The following is a 21,262-nucleotide window of genomic DNA, read 5'->3' on the forward strand; positions in this document are numbered from 1 at the left end:
GCAGCTCAAACCCCTCAGCCGCTCCTCGGGAGAAACACAGAGCTTTCAACTCCCATCAAGAGTAATAGTCTCAGACCCTTACGGGGTCCGGTCTAATGAAAGCGAGTTTGTGTGTTTGTTTTGGGGTAAGGAGGACTATAGACACTGCCAGGTAACGGTAGCGGATAGTTAGCTTGGTGGTTCAAACCCGGCAGTGGCTTCTTGGGGGCAAAGTCAAGTCCGTCTGCTCCAGTAAAGACTGACAGCCTCAGAAACCTCCGTCCTGTGCTGTGGGGTTGCTGTGGGTCAGAACCGACTTGACGTCAGGGGAGGTTAGAGGTTCAAGACTTCTCAGAAGCTCAGAAGCAAGGCCTGGACATTGATCCCCTGAACCCCCACCTGCAGCCCATTTGTACTCTGGCCCACATGGGGTCCCCAGAGTCAGGGTGGCCCGTGGAGAGGGAGGAGACCTCACAGTGGTCCCATCTGCCTCATGACCTGGTTGGTATTTGGGGGAGCAGGCAGGGGTGCCTCTGGCCTTCTTGTATGAGCACCCCACACCTGATGTCTGCCTCTGCATACAGCATCAGCTCCCCACTCAAAGGTCAGGGTGTTCTGCATCTAGTACCCCCAAACTACCTGCCACCGAGTAGACTCTGTCTCCTGACAAGCCCCGTGTGTGTGTGTGTGTGTGTGTGTGTGTGTGTGACAGAGAATTGTGCCCTCAAGACCGGTCTTTCCTGACTGTGAGTCGGGGGAAGGCTTACAGAATACATCCATTCTCCATTCCACAATTCCTGCCGAGTTCACTCCATGTCAGGAACCCTGGTGAGGTCATGTGTCACACATCAGGGCTGCTCATCTCAAGGTCTGCAGTTGGAAACCACCAGCCACTTCCCGGGAGAAAGAGGAGGCTCTTGACTCCCCTAGAGAGTGACCATCTCAGAAACCCGCAGGGGCAGTTCCACCCTGTCCTACAGGGTCACTTTCTACTCCTGTGAAGAGTGACAGTCTTGGAAGCACCCAGGGGCAGTTCTGTCCTGTCCTGTATGATTGTTGTCAGTAGGAATCTCCCACAGAGCAATTGGTGGTTTCAAACTGGCGACCTTGTAGTCCAATGCATAACCACTACCCCACCAGGGGTCCTGAAAATGAAACCCAATCACCGCCATGGGCTGATGCCGACTCAGAGCGAGCTTATAGGACAGGGTAGAACTGACCCCGTGAGTTCCTGAAGGTGTAACCGTTCACGGGAGCAGAAAGTCCTGTCTTGCCCCCCTGTGAGTTTCTGAAAGTGTAACTGATTACAGGACTAGAAAGCCCGTCTTGGTCCATAAAAACCAAAAGGGAGGGAAAATTTTCCCCCAAAGAGAACACAGGGCAGAGAATGGTTTTCTGTCTTTTGAGAGTAAAGTTCATCCTTGGTCGATCGCACCTGAGGAGGTTGCCAGGCCTTTAGACCGTGCGCCTGTTGTCTTTGCAATCTGAGGCCTGGCATGTGCCAGCTCAGGACCCTGCAGGCACATTGGGGCCTGATTCAGAAGCCAGAGTCCTGCCGCGACAGCAGGGGGTGGCAGGAGGGGGGCTCTTTGTCTCAGGGAGGGGGCGAGTGGCCCTGACGCCTACCTGGGGATGTTGTCGTCGACCGTGACGCAGCCGTAGAGGAAGACGATGACGCCGACCACCGAGGCAGGGATGAGCATCTGCGTGTAGACGCCCAGCCAGGCGAAGTACAGGCCGATCTTCTCTCCGAAATACTTCCTGCGCCGAGGGAGGTAGTCCACGCAGAAAGACCCGCGCACACTCAGTCCACCCAGTGGGGGACAGGGGGCATATCTCATCTTCCTCACCCCCACCTCCCAGCAAGGGCCACCTCAAATCAGGGCCACCAGGCTCATCCTTGTGCCCCGGAAGCAGAGAGGGGCTTGGGGACAGTCCATCAGGGCTGGCAGCCCGCTTTGCTTTTTGCCAAGGCCACCCCCTTCTCATCTGTGCCCAGAAAGGAAGGGGCAGGCTCACGTGTGATGGTTGGGGGGTGGGGGAGAGGAAGCGGCTGAGGCATCTCTACGGGGGTGGGGGTGGGGCATCGTCTGCATCCCTCTGAGTCTAAGCCCGAGGATGAACTCGCCACAGAGGTGCCAAGAAAATCAATCGGCCCTGCTCTGCAGACTGGCGCCTTGATGATCTTAAATGACTCTTCATGGGCCAAGCTGTGGTCGGCAAGTCCCCACGCGTCCCCTACCCTGGCTCTTCCCACCGGCCTCCCCCACTGAAGACACAGGTCCCCTTGGGGAAGGACACACAGCCCGGGGAGGCTCTTTTCTCTCCTGAATAGTGCCGGCGAGACAGCGCAAATGCCGGCCGGCTGGGCCAGACCAGGCGGCTAGTGGAGGAGAGGTGGTGAGCCTGAAGGAGACCAGCCCCGCTCTGGGCGCATTTGAATAAATTGCATAAACTGATGGAAGCCCAGACTGGCAGGCCTGCAGGGAGCCCTTGGGTCCTGCACACAAGCTCTTAAACTTCCTTCAAGTTTGAACAGGTCCCAGGTACTGCCGAGACATACAGGGATAGTCATCGGACCGAAATCTAACTGCATACTTGTTTCCCACAGCCTTCACCTGGAACCAGCCAGTGCCCCTAACACTCGCTCCCCCTTACCTGACCAGGTCGATGGGCTGATATTTATAGAAGACGCCGTAACTCGCCCACTCTTCATACAGGAGCTAGGGCAGAGACAAAGGTGGGAATATAGCACTCTGTATTTGTTCCCAAGAACATAGAGCCCTGCTCTGGGTATGTTGATGAAGGGATGGACTCAACCCTAACAAAGTCACCCATCCTTCCATCTATCCATCCATCCCCCCACCTATCCATCCATCCCCCCACCTATCCTCCATCCATCCACCTATCCATCCATCCCCCCACCTATCCTCCATCCCTCCACCTATCCATCCATCCCTCCACCTATCCTCCATCCCTCCACCTATCTTCCATCCCTCCATCTATCCACTTATCCTCAATCCCTCCATCCCTCCACCTATCCATCCATCCCTCCATCTATCCATGCATCCCTCCACCTATCCTCCATCCCTCCACCTATCCTCCATCCCCCACCTAACCTCCATCCCTCCAAATATCCATCCATCCATCCCACCACCTATCCTCCATCCCTCCATCTATCCATCCATCCCCCACCTATCCTCCATCCCTCCATCTATCCATCCATCCCTCCACCTATCCTCCATCCCTCCACCTATCCTCCATCCCTCCATCTATCCATCCATCCCTCCACCTATCATCCACCCCTTCATCTATCCATGCATTTATGCATCCACACATTGACCTATTCACCTATCTGTATGTCCATCCATCTGCTCATCCACCCCAACTATCCATACAAACATTCATGTATCCAAACAAACTAGGCATCCATACTTCTGTACATACCAACATCCATTCACCCATTCATGTAACTACACAAATATCCACTCATCCATCTGTATGTTTAAAGTCCATCCATGCACCCATGTACGCATATTAACATTCATCCACCCACCTGTCCACCCAGGTATCCAGGCAAACATCCATCAATTCATTCACACATCTCTTGGTTAATCTAAACATCTATCTATTAATTCCATCCACCCATGCATGCATCCATCCATGCATGCCAACATCCATTCATCCATTCAGCACCTACCCACCCATCTACCCAATGGTTCATGTAAACATCTATCCATCCATCCATCCATCCATCCATCCATCCATCCATCCACCCATCATCTCTCCCTCCCTCCAGGTTCTGTGCTAGACAGTGGGCTTTCATAGGTGAGTCCAACAGACACACGGGGCAGGTGATGCTCCTGCTGTAAGGGAGAGAAAGACACTACAGAGGAGATTAAGCACACAGCCATCCATCTAATTTCCACTCTGGTAAAGGCCCTGAGGGATCCAGAGCTGGAGGCCAGGAGCATCTTCCCTGGCAAGAGGGGGCCTTGTTTTCCCCGGAAAGAAACGCTGACACCAGGAGCTCCCGAGGTGTGCTTCCACCCATTGCCATCTTTGCTAGCAGCCAGGTTTCTCCACCTGGGTTGCCCAGCCCCTCAGACCTCTGCACACCACTGACTGCAGTGGTGGGAAGCAGGGGCTCCCCACCAGGGCTCTGGGCAGAGAAGTGGCAGTGACAAAATGCAGACAGGCCTCATGGAGTGCGAAGACAGCGGCCTGGCTCTCTGTCTGGTTCCATGGGCTGTCTGATTACAGCCCTTGATGAGACGAAGATGATCCACACCCACCCGAGATCCCCTGGCCTTGGGTCAGGATGCCGATGGGTTTGCTTGGTGGCTCCAAGGGTGCTAGGCTTGTAGGGACATGCGTCGAGTTCAGGGAAGCACAGAGCTGGGGAGCTGGGCAAGGCGCAGGCGAATTGGGGTAACAAATGCTTTCCCAACCCGAATCCCACGGTCACGCCCACAGCTCCCTCCCTCCATGTTGCAAGGGCAGGCGGGGGGGGGGGGGAGTGCTGGGGTCTCATTCCAGAGGCCCCCATGCTGGGGCCAGCTTGTCTCAACACATGGAGCAACTGCCCTTTAAGAACTGGGGTGGCTGACAACAGAAACAGCCTCTGGGGACTGAAAGGTTTGAAGGTAAACAAGCAGCCATCTAGCTGAGAAGCAACAAAGCCCACCTGGAATAAGCACACCAGCCTGTGTGACCATGAGGTGTCCATAGGATCAGGTATCAGGCATAAAAGACCAAAAAATCCTATCATTGTGAATGAGGGAGAGTGCGGAGTGGAGACCCAAAGCCCATCTGTAGGCAACTGGACATTCCCTTACAGAAGGGTCGTGAGGAGGAGACAAGCCAGTCAGTGTAGCAATGATGAAACATATAACTTTCCTCTAGTTCTTTAATGCTTCCTCCCCCCAGCTCCCCGCCACGATCATGACCCAATTCTACCTTACAAATCCGACTAGACCAGAGCATGTACACAGGTACAGATCAGAGCTGGGAACACAGGGAATTCAGGACAGATAAACCCCTCAGGACCAATAATGAGAGGAGCAATACCAGGAGGTAAGGGGAAGGTGGGGGAGAAAGGGAGATCACAATGATCTACGTATAGCCCCTCCCTGGGGGATAGACAACAGAAAAGTGGGTGAAGGGAGACGTAGGACAGTGTAAGACATGAAAAAAAAAATCAAGCGTGAGGGAGGGAGGGAGGGTGTGGAAAGAGAAAACGAGAAGCTGATACTAAGGGCTCAAGCACAAAGGAAATGTTTTGAGAACGATGACAGCAACAAATATACAAATGTGCTTGACACAATGGATGGATGGATGGATTGTGATAAGAGTTGTATGAGCCCCCAATAAAATGATTTAAAAAAAAAAAGGAAAATGATGATGGCAACAAATGTACAAAGGAGCTTGACACAATGGATGTATGTTTGGATTATGATAAGAGCTATAAGAGCCCCTAATAAAATGATTTATAAAAAAATAGAAAGAAAACACACACACACACACACGCACGCACGCGCACACACACACACAGTCGCTCGGAGGCGGCGTCCCACTCAACAGCAAATAACCGCCAGGGAGGCTGAGACAAGCTGGGGGTCAGGCTGGGGGCTGATGGGGACCCCAGCTAACATCTGCTCTAACCTCAGGTCCCTCTGCTGCTTGGGAAGACAGCACCCCAGAGGCTGGAAGTGCCCTGTGTCCACACAAGTGCATAGGCGGATGGGAAGCGGGGAAGACCTTTGGAAAAGCACATCTGCTCCGGGAAGCGAGGCCCGCCAGGGGAGCAAACTTTGTGCTCTGTCTGCTGGCTTGGGAGCCCTGCCTGCAGCGGCATGTGCAGGGTGGGCACGGGGTCTGCGTGGTGCTGGACAAGGCCGAGGAGACTGGGCAGCTGATGGCCAAGGAGCCGGGAAGAGGGCAACTCCTCTGTACGCACGCTGGCTGACGGTGCTGTAGGTGGGCTTCCCAGACCCTGGTTTCCCGAGTGAGTACTCAGTGAGTACCTGTGCAGACCACCCCTCATCATCCCCAGAAGGCTGAGGGTGCAGAAGGGAGCTGTCTTCCTCCTGCAGGATGACTCCTGGAAGGTGGGTGCTGAGCCACATATGTGCACCCCTGGCTCAGCAAGGCTCAGCTGCCTGTGTTTGCTGTGTCAATGTGGCACCAACAGAGCCAACGCCAAGGGCCTCGTGACACAGGCCCGGCTGCGGTCACTATGGCCCCCAGAATTCACACTCGGAACTGTGACACTGGGGTGGGCCAGAGAGAGAGAGAGAGAGAGAGAAGAGAGAAGAGAGAAGAGAGAAGAGAGAAGAGAGAAGAGAGAAGAGAGAAGAGAGAAGAGAGAAGAGAGAAGAGAGAAGAGAGAAGAGAGAAGAGAGAAGAGAGAAGAGAGAGAGAGAGAGAGAGAGAGAGAAGAGGAGAGAAGAGAGAGCCAGCCAGTCCACCAGGCAGAGCTCATGGAGAGGAAGGGAGAGAGAGAGGTAGCTCAGACAGACACAGTAGGAGCAAGGCTGGGAACAGGCTGGGGGTAGAGCAGAGACAGACAGACAGAGAAGGGGAGGTAGCAAAGACACATGGCTATAGCTGGGAGAACACAGAGAGAAATGTGTGTGTAGAGGGGGTAGAGAGAGAGAAAGAGAAAGAGTGAGAGACAGAGCGAAACGGAGAGGCGGAGAGAGTCAGAGAGCGCGCTAGCATAGCCATGAATTAGGAGCCTGGAGACTTTGCGGGGGCAGAAATAGGTTGGAAGCGACCCTGGTGACTCTCAGACCTGTTTACAGCACTCCCCACCCCACCCACCGGCAGAGACACCCCCAGTCCTCAACACAACCCCCTTCTCTTCTGTGGAATCTTCTTCCTGCCTAGAAGTGGGGTGGACCAGCAGAATCCATCTGTGCCGGTACTGGAGGGCTTGGGTCAGAGACCTCGGGGTTCCAGCTACTGGTTGTAGCTCTCCAGCTGAAATCTCCTCTGGGGCCCCTGGTCTCTGAGCCATTGCCTCCCCACTGTCCTATAGGTCCTATCTGCTCAGACACCATTCCTGGAGCCTGCCTCCCCACTGCACTACACAATGGAGGGGCCAGGTGAGCCAGGCCCACTCTCCCCCCAGCACCCCGACAGAGCCTGGGGCAGACCGTGCTTCCAGTGAGTAAGTACTGGATTAATGACTGCACGGGTGAGTGCATGCATGACAGGCCAGGGCCCCTGAAGCTTCCAGCTCTGCCTGAGGTGCCAGCAGCCTCCCCACCTGCAGTCAGGCCCCCCTCCCGGTCAGCTGGCCCACCCTCTGGAGCCCTGGCAGGAAGGACCCACAACCGCCCAGCAGAGCACTTTCTGCACAGTTTCCCCAAACACCTCAGTGAGGTGCCCTTCTGGGCAGCTCTGAACTTGCCCATGGACCCAGACGAGGAAGTACCAGGCCCCACCCCCATGCTGGGATTCCATCATCAGCCCCAGCCAGGCCTTCCTCCCACGCTGCATTCCCACCTGCCCCTGCCCCTCTGGCACAGCACGGGGACATGTCCTTGGCTGTGCCTACCCCTCTGTCCTAGGAGGTGGATGAGGACAGACACCTGATGTGGCAGGAAGGGAAGTCTCAGGTGTTGTCCCTGGGAAGACGCAGAGCCAAGTGGCTTAGGGTGGGGCCACCTCCAGAGATGCTCGCCAAGCTGAGTCAAGCCATGTGTCTGCACCCTGTCTCCCCTCCCTTTCCTCATCCTTCCTGCCGTTCACTCCCATCCCTCATCCATCCATCCTTCTACTCACACACCTCCATCCATCCTATCCACCCACCCACCTATCCACTCCTCCGTCCTTCCACCCATCCATCCTTCTTTCTCATCATGCATTCCTTCTCCCCTCCCTCCTTTCCCTGACCTGGTATTCATCCACTCCCATCTGTCATGCCCCCATCCTTCCATTCATCCACCTACCCATCATCCACCCATCAACCTATCACTCGCCATCTACCGTCCACCACCCATCCGTCCACCCCTTTTCTTTCCATCCATCCATCCATCATCCATTCATCCATCCATCCCTCCATCCATCTATCCATATCTTCCTTTCATCCAACCTTATCTTCCATCCATCCAAGCATCCTTCCTTCCTTCCATCCATTCATATCTTCCATCCATCCATCCATCCATCCATCCATCCATCCATCCATCCATCCATCCATTTTTTCCTTCCACCCACTCTCCTAGACTACCCCCTATAGGCCAGCCCTGATGATCCCTGCTGGTTGCTAAAACTAAGGACTAATCCCTGGATGCAGGAGAAAGATGGAGCTTTCTACTCCCGCCGGGAGCTGCAGTCTTGGAAGCCCACAGGGCCAGCTCTAGCCTGCCTTACAGGATTGCTACGGGTGGGCATTGACTGGATGGCTTCACTTTAGTCCCTGAATGAGTGCTCAGCGAGACCCCCAAGTGACCTTGAGGGTTAGGTGAGGCTGGAGCAGGGTCTGGGGTGAGGGCAGAGGGCAGAGGGCATTGGTTAGTGGCAAGGGGGTACAGAGGGGGCTGGACTGTGAAGTCACAGTGGGTCCAGGCAGGTTTAGGGGTCAGGGCAGGCCTGGGGAGGGGACGACACTTCTCAAATGGGATTGAACGGGGACTTTCTATAAGCCACAGGGTCCCTGAAGAATGCCAGCTGTTATACTAAAAATAACCAAATATGTCATTTTTGTGCGGGGTCAGATAGCATCTCCAGCTAAATTCCCGAGCAGGCGAGTTAGTTCAAGTGCCAAAGGTTTAAAAGTTCGGCTTGTATGTGGGAGGAGGGTACTGAATTGAACAACGGTTTGAGGTCTTGGGTCCTAGTCTTCGGACAGGACTGGGGTCCCCACTGTGGTTGATGGAGAACAGCTCCCTCACCGGCAGGGGGTCTGGGGCAGGGGCAGAAGAAGTGGGGCTGAACCAGAAGTGGGGTTCTGGGGCTGGACCCCGGCTTCGGGAGGCCTGCTCGTGTAATGGAGGTGTGGGCAGAAGGCTGGCCTGGTGGGACCAGGGAAGGAGGGGGCCGTGGCTGTGAGGGGAGGGAGGTTTACAAGGGGAGCATGGTGGGACCCTGGGTCCCTAGGGCAGGGCTCCTTAGGTGGGAGTGAGGGGCTGGGGCTTCGGAGAGTGGGAGAGTTGGGGCAGAACCTCAAAGTAGGTTCCAAGTGGAACACAGACTCAATGGTTTTCCCAGGGCGAGGGGTTCCGGTCAAGTAAGTTTGAGAAACCCTGGCTTGAGCCCCACAGACTGAAGTGAGGTTTCCCCGCAGAGCGCTGCTGGGCATATCTGCCCAGGAGCAAGGCAGGGTTAGGCTGGAGGCCAGCGGGGATGAAGAGCAGGTTGGGGCCCACATACCCAAAGGTACCCTCACTGCCACAGAGATGATGCCGGCTCACAGCGACACTCACGACGAGCTGAGCCACCCTGTGGGCTCCTGAGGCTGTGAGTCCATGGGAGCAGAAAGCCATGTCTTTCCCCTCGGAGTGGCTGGTGGCTTTGAACCATAGACTTGTGGTTCTCAGCCCTACCTATAATTCCCAACACCGCCATGGCTCCTTCATGAAAACCAAATTCACTGCCACCAAGCCCATGCTGACTCAGATACCCTGCAGGACAGGGTGGAGGCGCCCCTGTGGGTTTCTGAGCCTGTCCCTCTTGACGGGAAGAGGCAGCCTCATCGTCCTCCCACAGAGTGGCTGGTGGTTTCGTACTGCTGACCTTGCAGTTAGCGGCCCAGGTAAGCACTATTGAAGTGTGGGAGGATGCAGGTGTTAACCACTTTTGTGGGGAAGAAGGGACGTGGTGAGGGGTCAGCTTTGACATCCCTCTTCCCATGCCCAAATGACCCCTCCTTCCGAGAATCAAAGAGAGACAGCCCATGCCCAGAGCAGGGCTCCCCGGAGGTGTGGAGGACAGGGCCAAGTCATCACCCCCACACTGCCCCCAAGAACCCCCAGCAAGAGCCTTCGTGCAGCCAGCACCACTTACTTTTCTGTCGTTGAATTCCACATTGTCACCCTCGTAGTCTCCCTGTGGGAAAAGAGGAAAGGGACTTAAGACCCCCGGCTCTGCTGGCTATGGCTGCCAGCTCCATCAGGCGGTTCTCACTCAGACCCCCCCCCCCCTCTGCAGAACAGAATGGGTCTGGAGGGTTATGAAGACTGGGACCTGTCTCTCAAGGAGCTCCTGAGTGGATTCGAACAGCTGGCCGTGTGGCTGGTATTCGAGTGTTGAATAATTTGTGCCATGCAGGGGCTCCCCAGACTGAAAAAGCAAGCCCACAGAGCCAACTCTGACCCCCAGGGGCCCTCCAGGACAGGGTAGAACTGCCCCCTAGGAGTTTCTGAGACAATCCCCCCCCCCCCCCCCCCCCCCGTCAGAGCAGCTGGTGGTTTCCGGCAGGTTCTCCTGGAAGCCCGTGGGCTGTTGAAAATGCTTCCCGCACACCGTCCCTCAAAGGTATTGGTTCTTGGGCCTCATTCGCTGTCCTGCTTTTGGTACAGGAGTGAAACAACAGAGAATAAACACCGTGCTTGGGCCAGGGTGGGGGACCTGGGGGCGTCGTGGCAACACAAGGGGCTCCAAGCCCTCCTTGCTGTCAGCAAGCCAGGTCCGCGTCGCGTGCGCATCGCGAGTTGCTGATGAGTCTTCTTCCAATTCTGATGCCGTGTCTTCTTTTGCCCAGTGTGCTTCTCAGCGTACAGACAGACGGAGTCCGTGTGGTGAGAGGACTCAACCCCCACGCACACTGTTCCCAACTTTAAGCCACACAGTAGCCCTGTGGCTGTGCCCACAACTGCCTCTTGATCCACGTGCAGGTACCAAGCGCGCACACGCAGTGAGGTGTTCTGGGGTTCCTGTTCTGCTCGGCGATCCGTAATCTGTGATGAGCCACACAATAGACCAACTCCTTGGCCCAGTCAATGAAACACAGCCTTCTGGTATCCCCTGCTTTCAGCCAAGACTGTTGGACACCGGCAATGGTATCCCTTATCCCACATGCTCCTGTGAGTCTGGCTGACGTGCCGTCAGTCCCTGCCCTACGCATGGCAGCAGGTGACTCCTTGCAGGTGGTACTACCCAACCGTCCCTGCTGTCTGCTGGGGCACCTTTCTTTGTTAGGGGTACATGGACGGGTCACTTCCAGTGGCTTGGTTGGCCAGGTAGCTGTCTTTCAGAGGTCTCAGCGGACTCAAGAGGAGAAGAAACAGCTGCCAACACCCAGACATCATCACTGAAGTGTGGAACATAGGCAAGGGATGTTTCTAAGACAGCTGGACACTAAATGGATATGGCCATGGTCTTGACAATGGCCACCCTCGGTGTCAGTGAGCGGAAATGGACAGGGGCTGGCCGGCGGCTTTTAGAGAAGCTCATGGGTATAGCCCTCCCAAGGTGTCAATTCCAACCATCTCTTTGGACGATTGCAGATAACGGTTAAGAGAACCGATCACAGGGCAGAACGTCCCACAGAGGATGGCGGCCAGCCAGGCCTGCCTCCTCTCAGGAGCCAGAGTGCTATAGGCACATCAAGCCACACCCACCGTCAACACTCAGTTTCCCAACCACATAGGACTGCAGCAGGTGGTACGCGTTTCCTTGGGGGAATATGCAGAATCCCATTTTTAAATGGAAGAGAGCCTTTCCGATGGGGACAACCTCCCTACGTGATCATGCCTCTTGATAAGGGTCTCCTCATCCCGCTCCTGAAGAGGAGAAGAGGAAACCCAGAAAGCAGTGCCCGGGGCCAAGTCCACGTCCCACTGCGTGGACGTCCAAGGCCCAGGCTGCTCTAAAATCCCCATGGTCTGTGGCCAGGGGCCAACAGTCATTCTGTGTGTTGGCTGCTCTCCTGTCCGCTGTCAGTCTCCAGGAGGAAAAGCCGTCTTCCAGAAGGATGTTCCTTCAGGCGGAAGCTATGCTAAAAGACCCTGAATCAACGTGAGTGGGAAGCCATCCCACTAAGCCCATTTTGGATACCAAGAATGAAAAAAATGGAGGAGAAATGAATTTCTGTAGTCTATGCTACAAGAGAACACATTTAAAACAAGAAGGAAAAAGGCACAGGTGCCCGATACAGCCCCTGTGGAGCCCAGGTGTCCCGTTTCCCAGATGGAAACCTTAAGGTTCTGGGGAGCACGCTGATTTGCTGAAAGCTGACAGCTGGGTTTGGTCAGACCGGGTCTTGGATTTAGACCCGTCGACCCTGGTATGGAAGAGAAGAGATGGGAGGGGAGGGGCGTGGAAAGGAGGAGGGGCTACAGAAAGAAGAAGATGACCTCAATGGACCCACTGCTGTAAGAATGAAGGAGGGCGCTGGGGTGTGGCTGGCTGGCTGGGCCCATTCTCTTGAGGGCCACTGGGTGGAATGGACTGGGCAGCTCAGAGTCTACCTGCTGTCTGCACCCCCCCCCCCACACACCCCAGCTCCTTCCATGACCTCCCAACCCAGTGCTTATGTTTCTTCCGCAAAGATGTAGTTTCCTCCCAAGTCTTCAGCTGAGCCGCCAAAGCCTAGCTCCTTTGGTCACTTTTCAGTGGCTATTTGTGGCCAAGACAGCCACAGCCTCCAGGTGCCAACCAGGAAGGAAGCAGTCGAGCAGCCAACACAAACATCAACATCTTCTTTCTTCTTCCCAAGTCGATCTTGCTGTGGGTCCACTAATTCTAAGTGTGGTCCCGAGAGTCTTGCTCTAAGCGTACGATGCTGATTTATGTCCTGGACCGCCAGGGTGTGGTCTGGTTGACACAGCACTCACCACTGAGCCTCACAGACATCCCTGTTGGATGGGTGGATAGGAGGAGGGATGCTTGACCGAGGGAGGGATAGATGACTAGATGGAAGGATGTTTGGAGAGACAGATGGTAGATTATTGGATGATGGATTGGTAAATTGATGGATGAAAAGACATTTGGATGGGTGAATGAATGAACAGATGGCTAGATGCTTGGATGGGTGAATGGATGGAGATGATGGATGGATGGATTGGTGAATGAATGGATAGCCATTAGGATGCATGTTTGAATGGGTGAACAGTTGGATGTGTTCATGTGTAGATGGACGGATGATTGGATGGCTGGGTAGGGGAATGGAGGGAAGGGTGGATGGATGATGGATGGATAGGCTGGAGAGTTCATAAGGGGATGGAGAGATCCACGGATGGATGGATAGACATTTGCATGCCTAGGTGGGTGGATAATTGGATGACGACTGAAGAGTAGATGGATGGACGGACAGAGGAGGCTAGGTGAGTTGCCTGACGCTGTAAGACAACTTGGAGTAGGGGAGAGAGAGGACAAAACATTTAAACCAAGAACTCAAAGCCTTGTTCACTGGCGTGAAGTTGGCTGTAACGCACGGCTCCCAAGTCTTGCGCTGTTCCCACGAACTGCTTGTGGATCAGATCACTGTGACCCGTAACACTTTGCCATTCTTTGAATATTTCTGTTTCTGTTGGGTGGAAGTCTGCATGCATCGTTGGAAGGACGGCTGGATGACGGGTGGGTGGGAGGAGGATTGGTGGATCGGTGAGTGAACAAGTGGGTGGAGAGCTCTCAAGGTGGATGGGTAGATGTCTGCACGTACAGGTGGATGGACGCACACACCGAGGCACATGCCAATGCACCCCTTTCTGCCTGTCGACATGCTCAGCAACCACTCTCCCCCTCCCTGTCTGAGGAGTCCCAGGCACACGAATGGTGGTTCCTATTGATCTGACTCCCCTCGGGAGAGTTCCCAGAAGCACTCCATGCCCCAAACAGACAGACATTCTTCACTTGTTGAACTAAACACTTGCCTGGGCTTTTGGAAGACTGCAGGGGGTCTTTGGATTTCCAGCTTAAAGAGGATCCTGGGGCAGCGGGTTAGAGGACCTGGGGCTTTCATGGGGTGATATCCAGATGTAAATCACCAGGCTCTTTGCCGTCAAGCCCCTTCACAAAGGTCTAGCCCTGCTCCCTACAGGGTTCCCACGCTTCGACCCATTCCCAGCACCCTGCTGGGTTTCAGACATGTTTCCATGGCGATGGCAGGAGGAGACGCATCCCTTTCCTTACCCCCCATGGCAAGCACATCCCGGCTGGCCATGACAGGACACAGCTATATTTGTCCGGGATAGAGGTGGCAGTGGGATTTAGAGGCTTGCTCAGGGAGCTGGTCACTTGTGCAGCAGGAACAAACCCAGGCACAGCCCTGGCTACCATGTCAGAACCTGGGAGAGATGCCAGGAGCTGCATTTCACCGACCCGGGGCTGGGACAGCCTCTTGGCCACCCCTGTCCCTCCTTCCCCCCATCTGAGAAGAGAGAAATGGTGGCTATCTGTCTGCCAACTCGGGCTGTGCACTGAGAACAGCTTGGAATTGTGCCCGCTGACATTTAGGGCGAGGCCAAGCAGGAAGCGGTGGCCATGGGATCATGGTACCTCCTAGGCATGTACCTGCAGGGACCAGGACGTCAGGTGACACTGAGCAGTGTCAAGGGCACTTACGTCGTGCAGAGGGTACGCGGCTGAGTATACGCCGTTGGCCAGCAGGCTCGTGATGCCTTGAAAACAGAGACAGAAGGTCACCCCCTGGGCAGCTCCCCCGCCCCATGTGCCGGCAGCCTGGGTCCTGGAAGCCTGAAGCACGGGGGTGGGTTTCTTAGTGTGGCTGCTGAGGCCAGCCGCTAGGCTATGCATGGACAGCTGGTCACCACGATTGATTTGGCAGGAAGAGGAAGACACCAGGGAAAGCCCGAGAAGGCCTGACCCCAACGCTGGCACCCCCAGACCGCTGGGCCGTGTCACCCCGCTGCCCCAGGACAAGCCTGCAGGAGAAGTACAGAAGTCAGGAGTTAGAGAAGCTGAATCACAGGGCAGGGCACAGGGAGAATTGATGGTGTTGGAAACACACATACAATTTAGCATTAGGCCGGGGTGGGTGGGAAGAGCCAGGGGAGGCCCCCACGGTCCCCGGGAGGGGCAGCGGGCCACTTACCGTATTTACCACATTTTCCTCTTTTACTTAAAAGAGCTGAGTCCTTCTTCCGCCCCTCGCCTCGCCCTGTTTGCATATTGGCTATTAGTGACAGCAAGGGCAGGGACCAAAGATGCACTTGGGGGAGACGACACTGGTGGGGGGTGGGGGAGTGGGCATCCTGGGAGAGGGACAGGATGGTGGCCAGGTCCTCTGTCCCTGAAGCATTTCAAAACCCTCACCCTTGTCCAGCCAAAGACGTCTGAAAAGAGGTCTGAATAGCCCCCAAAGTCAATGCTGGGAGGGCAGAAGGCACAGCAGGGGGGCATGAGGGGAAAGTCGGGGGTTGGGGGGAGTCCATGGGAATCTGATCCCGCTCCTTGGGGACTAGGTCACTGGGGTCATCACAATGCCCTCTGCTGGTCCCAAACCCTCCGCTGGTCCTAGATTCTCACTGGGGTTCAGAGGCCCCGCCCTCGCTATCTCCCAAGGAAAGTGATCTGAGACTGGCTTCCTGCAACAGAAAGGGACGTCCTCTGGTCAGTGGCCTGAATTCACCCAGAAGGGGAGGGCCACTGGGAAGCAGAGCAAGGAGGTGAGCTCCCACAGGCAAAGCCACATGGAAGCATGGACAGTTCAGGTGGCACAAAGCAGATGGGGCCGGGGTCTCCACCGAGCAGCCACGGGGCCACGAGTCCTCCCTTGGGCACCCAGCTAGTTCGCAATGGAAGTGGAGTTGCCACCAGGGCGGGAGACAGTTGGAATGGATGTTGCCCTGTTGACCTGACCCTCTCAGTCCCTCCTCCCCCAGGGCCCTCTCCCCTACCCAGGTCTCCTTACTGCTCCTGGAACTCGTCCACTCCTGCTCTCATGGGGGGTCTCCCCACAGGTGATGCCACGTTCCTCGTTTCTCTGCTTAAATACCTCTGGCTCCCCCTGGCCGCCCACCCGTCTGACCCCGAGAGACACCAGACTCGGGACTGCCGAGTCGATGCCGACTCAGGACCCACAAGACAGAGCAGAGCTGCTTCTGTAAACCTTGATGGGAGCAGACAGCCTCATCCTTCTCCCTCCGAGAGGATGGCGGTTTTGAACAGCTGACCTCACGGTTGGCTAGTTGGCAGCCCGACACATCACCGCTACGACGCCTGGGAGATTTCACCCCGGTGCCTCCTAGGACTGCAGTCTCCTCTCCCAGGGCCCAGGCTCTGAGGGCTGGGCACCCAGTGCCTGGGAGAGAGCCTGACTGGGGGCGGGCATCCATCCATCAACTTGCTACCCATGGAAGGAGGAAACCTGGGGGCGAGTTTTCGCACAAGAACCCCACCTTGAGCTCTGAGAGCCAGAACAGAGCAAAGAAGTCAGTTCTGCCAGAGTCTGTGGGAGGGACCCCAAAGACGTGATGTCCCCAGGGGTGTGTGTGTGTGGGGGGGAGGGTCGCCAGCTTGGCCAGCCAGCACCAGAGCTCTGGACTCGTGGTAGATACTCAGGTTTCTCTGGAAGGGTCCTTCAGAGGCTGCTGGAGAAACCGGGAACCAAGAAGGAAAGAGAGAGGCCATATTCTCCCAGCAAGGGGGACCCCACGTGCCCCTCCCTCCAGCAGGCTCCTCAGGAAGCGCTTTGAAAAGCACCCCCTCCCCCCTCGCCCCCTAAGTCCCCTTCCTTCCTGCCTGACTTCATCACAGCTCCCGGCAGAGGGTGGGTGAGGCAGATGAGACAGTTCTCCGTGAGCCAGGGCTGTTGAATCAGACACTGGCGGTCAGGGCTAGATGACCACTGCGAGCAAGCTTGGGGCAGAAAATGGCACCAGAAGCAGCACAAACAGCGGAGGGGTCTTGGCGTCCCTCCCTCAAAGGCACCCTGAGCTGTGACTGCAGCCAAGTCAGCCCACGCGGTGGAGCTGAGCCCCCGGGGCGGGTGGGTGGAGGGCTCTCTCTGGAGAGAACCATAAATGGGAAGGTCTTGTGTCTGGGCCCGCTCGGGGTGGGGTCGGGGTGGGGGCTTGGTGTCGGACTCTGGAGTCAGAGGCTCATCGCAGGCAGAGCCTGGTTGAGGAGTTAGGTGGGGGCTGCATGGACCCCGGAGGTAGGGAGCCAGAGGTAGGTGTGGTTATCTCTTTCTCATGGTCATCGACTCATGGCGACCCTACAGGACAGTGTAGGACTGTCCCTATGAGTTTCTGAGACTGTCACTTTATTGGAGTAGAACGTCTCGTCTTTCTCCTGGGGAGCGGCTGGTGGTTTTGAACAGCTGACCCTGTGCCACGTGTAATCACTACATCACCAGGGATACCTCAAGTCTGGTCATAGCCTCCAAATGCCACATGGGCTGGTGTCCCTGGCAGAAGCCTAATTTCTGCTGATCTGTGGGGGACAAGAGAGGGCACGAACTCCTTGGTCACAGCTATCTGCCCACCCCCGGGGAGAGGACCCCGGCCCTGGGAAATTGCTCAGGTCAGCATATGAATGGTTCTGTGCACTTCAGGGTGGATCCTGGGGTCGGCTCTGTCCAAGTTCCCCACTGTTCAGTCTGCGAAGGCTGCCCTGTGCCAGCCACCCGCCCCATCCATCCCGTCGAGGATGGGTTGCATGTCCTTACCCATGCTGTACTTGGCCTTGGTGCACGTGGTCCTCTTCAAGATCTCGTAGACCTGGGACAGAAGCAGACCAGAGAGGACGGGCACTGAACCTCACACTCCCAGTGAGAGTAGCCGTTCCACCTCAACGCCCACCTTCGGTTTCACACAGACACAGGACTCTTGAGCACTCAGGGATGGGGCATTCAGAGGTAGGAGTTCCTGGGAGGCGGGGGTGGGTGTGGCTGAGTGCTGGGCTGCTCAGTGGAAGGTGGGCAGTTCAAGTCCCCACAGAGGCCCCTCAGAAGACAGGCCTGACCTCGGGCCTTGAAATGTCAGTCCCTGGCTCATGTGGGCTGCAGTGCAGGAGCCGACTCAGGGGCAGCTGTTCTGTTTCTTTGTTTGCTCGTATGCTTGGGTGGCAAACATATATGTGACCTAATCCCCTTTGCCGAGGCCACATTTTCCACAGGGACAATGCCATGGTTTCAGTTTCATTCATCACGTTGTGCAAACCAGGCCGCTGCACGGCGGCTGTTTGTAAGCATAACGCACCTGGAAGCATCTCATCTTCTGCCTTCAAATAAACCCGAGACTCACTACCATCTGAAAAGTCAGCGATCGGGCAGGGTAGAACTGCCCCTGTGGGTTTCTGGGGCTGTAACTCTCTACAGAAGCAGACAGCCTCACCTGTCTCCTGCAGAGCAGCTGGTGGGTTCAAACTGCTGACCTCAGGGCTAGTAGCCCAAAGTGTAACTCATTGCTCTCAGCACTAATTAAATACACCCCTGCACCCCAAACACAAAGAAACCTACTGCTCTCCATTCTGACTGGTAGCAACCCTGTGGGACAGGGTAGAACTGGCCACAGGATTTCTGAAGCTGTCTACCTTTAAGAATCCGACAGCCACCTCTTCCCCGATGTGGGTTCAGATGACCAGCTTTTCTGGCTGGGTACTGATCACTTCATCATTAGCATGGTCTGCCACCCCGTGCCAGGCCTATCTTCCACTGAGCCCCCAGTAGTCTCAGACCTCCAACCGTCACGCCAGTAGCTGACCGCACACTGATTGGTCACCTGGGCTCAAGAGAACTGACGGGGGGCTGGTGGGTTATTGATCCATGTGTGATGAATCAGAAATGGGTGACGTTATTGACAAATATCTCAACAGTGCTTCCTCTGTGTCTCTCTTTTGGGGAACAAGGACCACCCCAGTCTTGACAGAGGCTCAGGCTCTTCAAGACCACAGAGCTGGGTGGTGGTGGTGGTGGGGGCTGGCCAAGAACTTGGCCCCCGGCAGCTGGCTGGTCAGCATGAGTGTGGGGTTCTGAGCCAGGACAAGCTGGCAGCCGGGAACACACCCTGAGCTGGGCCCTTGGGCAGGCAGGGTGGCCTGGGGGGAAGCTCAATGCATTTGTCAGGCAGAGTCCTGGGACCCGATGCCTTGGCCGGCTGCACAGACCGCCAAGGGGACAAGGTAAAGCCCAGCCACATTGACTTCTCAGGGGCATCTGGCTGTATTCCCTCTCAGGGAGGTGTGCCCGTGCCTCCAGCAGCCGCAGCCGAGGGGCCAGGGCCGGCGGTGCGGGAGCACAATCTGCAGCCGGAGGAAAACAAAGGCTAGGTCATGCTTGCTGTATGAGGACGGATGGAGCCGGACACACTGGCCAACACGGACAGAGAGAGTCTCTCACATGTAACCACATGGACCAATGCTGCCCTGACACGTGCATGGGGTCCTGACCCACTTGACAACATGGATGGGTCATGCCCCAGCACATGCTATAGCCTACATGGAGCCTGACACACGCTACAACATACATAGATGCCCTGACACATGGCACAACATGGGTGGGTGGAGCCCTCCCACACGGATAGAGTGTGACACATGCTATAACATGGGTGGATGGTGCCCTGGCACACACTCTAACATACATGGGTGGAGTCTGACACCACTACCACATGGGTGGGAGGATGCTGCCACCCAGATGGACTCAGTGGACACCATGCTGAGGGGAAGAAGCCAAAGGCAAGCTCTGCCCCTACTTCTCTGAGCAGGCCAGGACACAGAGACCCAGCCCTGGGCGGTAGGGGTGATCAGAGGGGCGATGGGGTACTGCTAAGGAGGCCCTGGGTCCCCGGGAAAGGCAGCACCATGAGATGACCACCCATGTCCCCCATCTTCCATGGAAAAGGCTGGCCGGGGGAGATTTTCAAGACAACGGAGAGGGAGAGGCATCAAGGACAGTGAGAGGACACGGTTCCCATGGCCCCAGGCACTCAGCGTCCCCACCCACTGAGCCAGCCCCCTCAGGTCCCCAGGGCCCTGCCAACCACACGGTCCCATTATCCTAATTATTTCTGTCTCAGGCAATTAGAGCCACCTCTTGCCCGAGGAACCTCACCTAAATGAAATTATCACCGGGTCCCCGGGGGCTCCTTGCTGGGGAGGATCCCTCCTTCCCTCCCTCCCTCCACAGCCCAACACTCACTATGGTGCTCCGGGTCTTACTGTCGAAGAAGGAGTCCTTATCAGACAGGTCGAATCTGTGGGGGTGTTGAGAAGACAAGGAACAGTGAGAGCCAGGTCCTCGGACCATCCTCCAGCCCAAGGGCCTAGGAAGTCCCTCTGCCCTGGGAGGAGTGCCCAGGGTGCTTGCGACAGCCCATCCTATTGCTCCCTGCCCACCGCAAGGCTGGGGCACCCACGCTGGGGGTGACCCAGAGCCAAACTTGGCCAGCCTCTCATCCACGGGAGGCTCCTGCCCCCGTGGGTGACACCTCTGTGACTTCTTTTAGGTCATCTTCCATGGGTGGTTCTGGCTCTGGAAAAAATCTCCTGGTGACTTTACCATGATGGCTTGGGGTGCACAGAGGGCCCCCAAGTGCCCTAGGGCCAGAGGGACCACCTCTTAAGGTGGACAGCCACTCACACCCCAAGGGGGCTCAGGGCCATGGGCTGCCTGCCTCGAGGGGGTCATTGGAGCTAAGGGGTTGGGATCCCAGAGTGGAGTGTTATCTGCTGAGGCAGATGTTGGCCAGGACACAGCAGGGAGGCTGACCATGGAGTCACCCAGCCTGGCTCCCTCTTAATGCCCCAGACCCCCCTTCCAACACCCCCCTGCCACCCCAACAGCTGGGGGAAGCCCAGAGGAGGGGCCAGCTCCCTTTCCTCAGGTAGTAAGGATCCCAGGGCCCCTGGAAGCGGGCTGCACTATGGGGGGAAATGACTCTCCTAATACATTTCTCCACCAGAAACTTCTGCCCCAACCCCCCAAGCTCTGGTTCCACCTCAAGTCCTTAATCCTCTTTCTCACTGCACCACCCCCCGCCCCACCCCCTGACCCTGTCCCCAGAGCCAGAAGACTCAGAGGTTCTTTGCTTCTGCCCAGGCAGGAGTTCTGCCCAGCAAGCCCCAGGGAGGCCTCGCTGCTGCTGCTGCTGCTGACCCAGTGGCTGTGCCCCACTGCCCCTTGGGAGCAGGGAGGAGGAAGGTGCCAGAAGGGGCAAGGCCCTGCCAGGCAACCCCTTCTGGCTGCCCTCCCTGGGGCCCCAGACCTCCCCTGGGGGCTTCCCAGCAGTTCCCGCTTCCCCTGCCCCCTGCTTCAGGCTGCTTGTGTACCAGCAGAGAAGCCAGTCAGAGGCCCCCACCACAATCAGGGGGACAGGCCACTGATTTGGGGACACCCCGCTTCAAATAAGACTCGCCACCTGCCCTCACTCTCCCC

General features: G+C 56.4%; 1 protein-coding gene across 1 annotated transcript in view; it reads right to left on the minus strand.

Annotated features, from left to right (window-relative positions):
• The window catches only part of ANO1 (anoctamin 1), a 160,899-nt gene that overhangs the window by 48,451 nt on the left and 91,186 nt on the right, over positions 1-21,262 (minus strand). The window contains exons 6-12 of the mRNA XM_075545234.1: positions 20,027-20,081; positions 17,558-17,609; positions 14,981-15,046; positions 14,491-14,546; positions 9,991-10,032; positions 2,638-2,702; positions 1,606-1,740 (exon numbers count right to left, since the gene is read on the minus strand). Coding sequence (XP_075401349.1) covers positions 1,606-1,740; positions 2,638-2,702; positions 9,991-10,032; positions 14,491-14,546; positions 14,981-15,046; positions 17,558-17,609; positions 20,027-20,081 — 471 coding nt within the window. The remainder of the gene's footprint in view (positions 1-1,605; positions 1,741-2,637; positions 2,703-9,990; positions 10,033-14,490; positions 14,547-14,980; positions 15,047-17,557; positions 17,610-20,026; positions 20,082-21,262) is intronic.

Source organism: Tenrec ecaudatus, chromosome 4 (genome assembly GCF_050624435.1).
Source record: "Tenrec ecaudatus isolate mTenEca1 chromosome 4, mTenEca1.hap1, whole genome shotgun sequence".
In the NCBI taxonomy this organism is placed as follows: domain Eukaryota; kingdom Metazoa; phylum Chordata; class Mammalia; order Afrosoricida; family Tenrecidae; genus Tenrec; species Tenrec ecaudatus.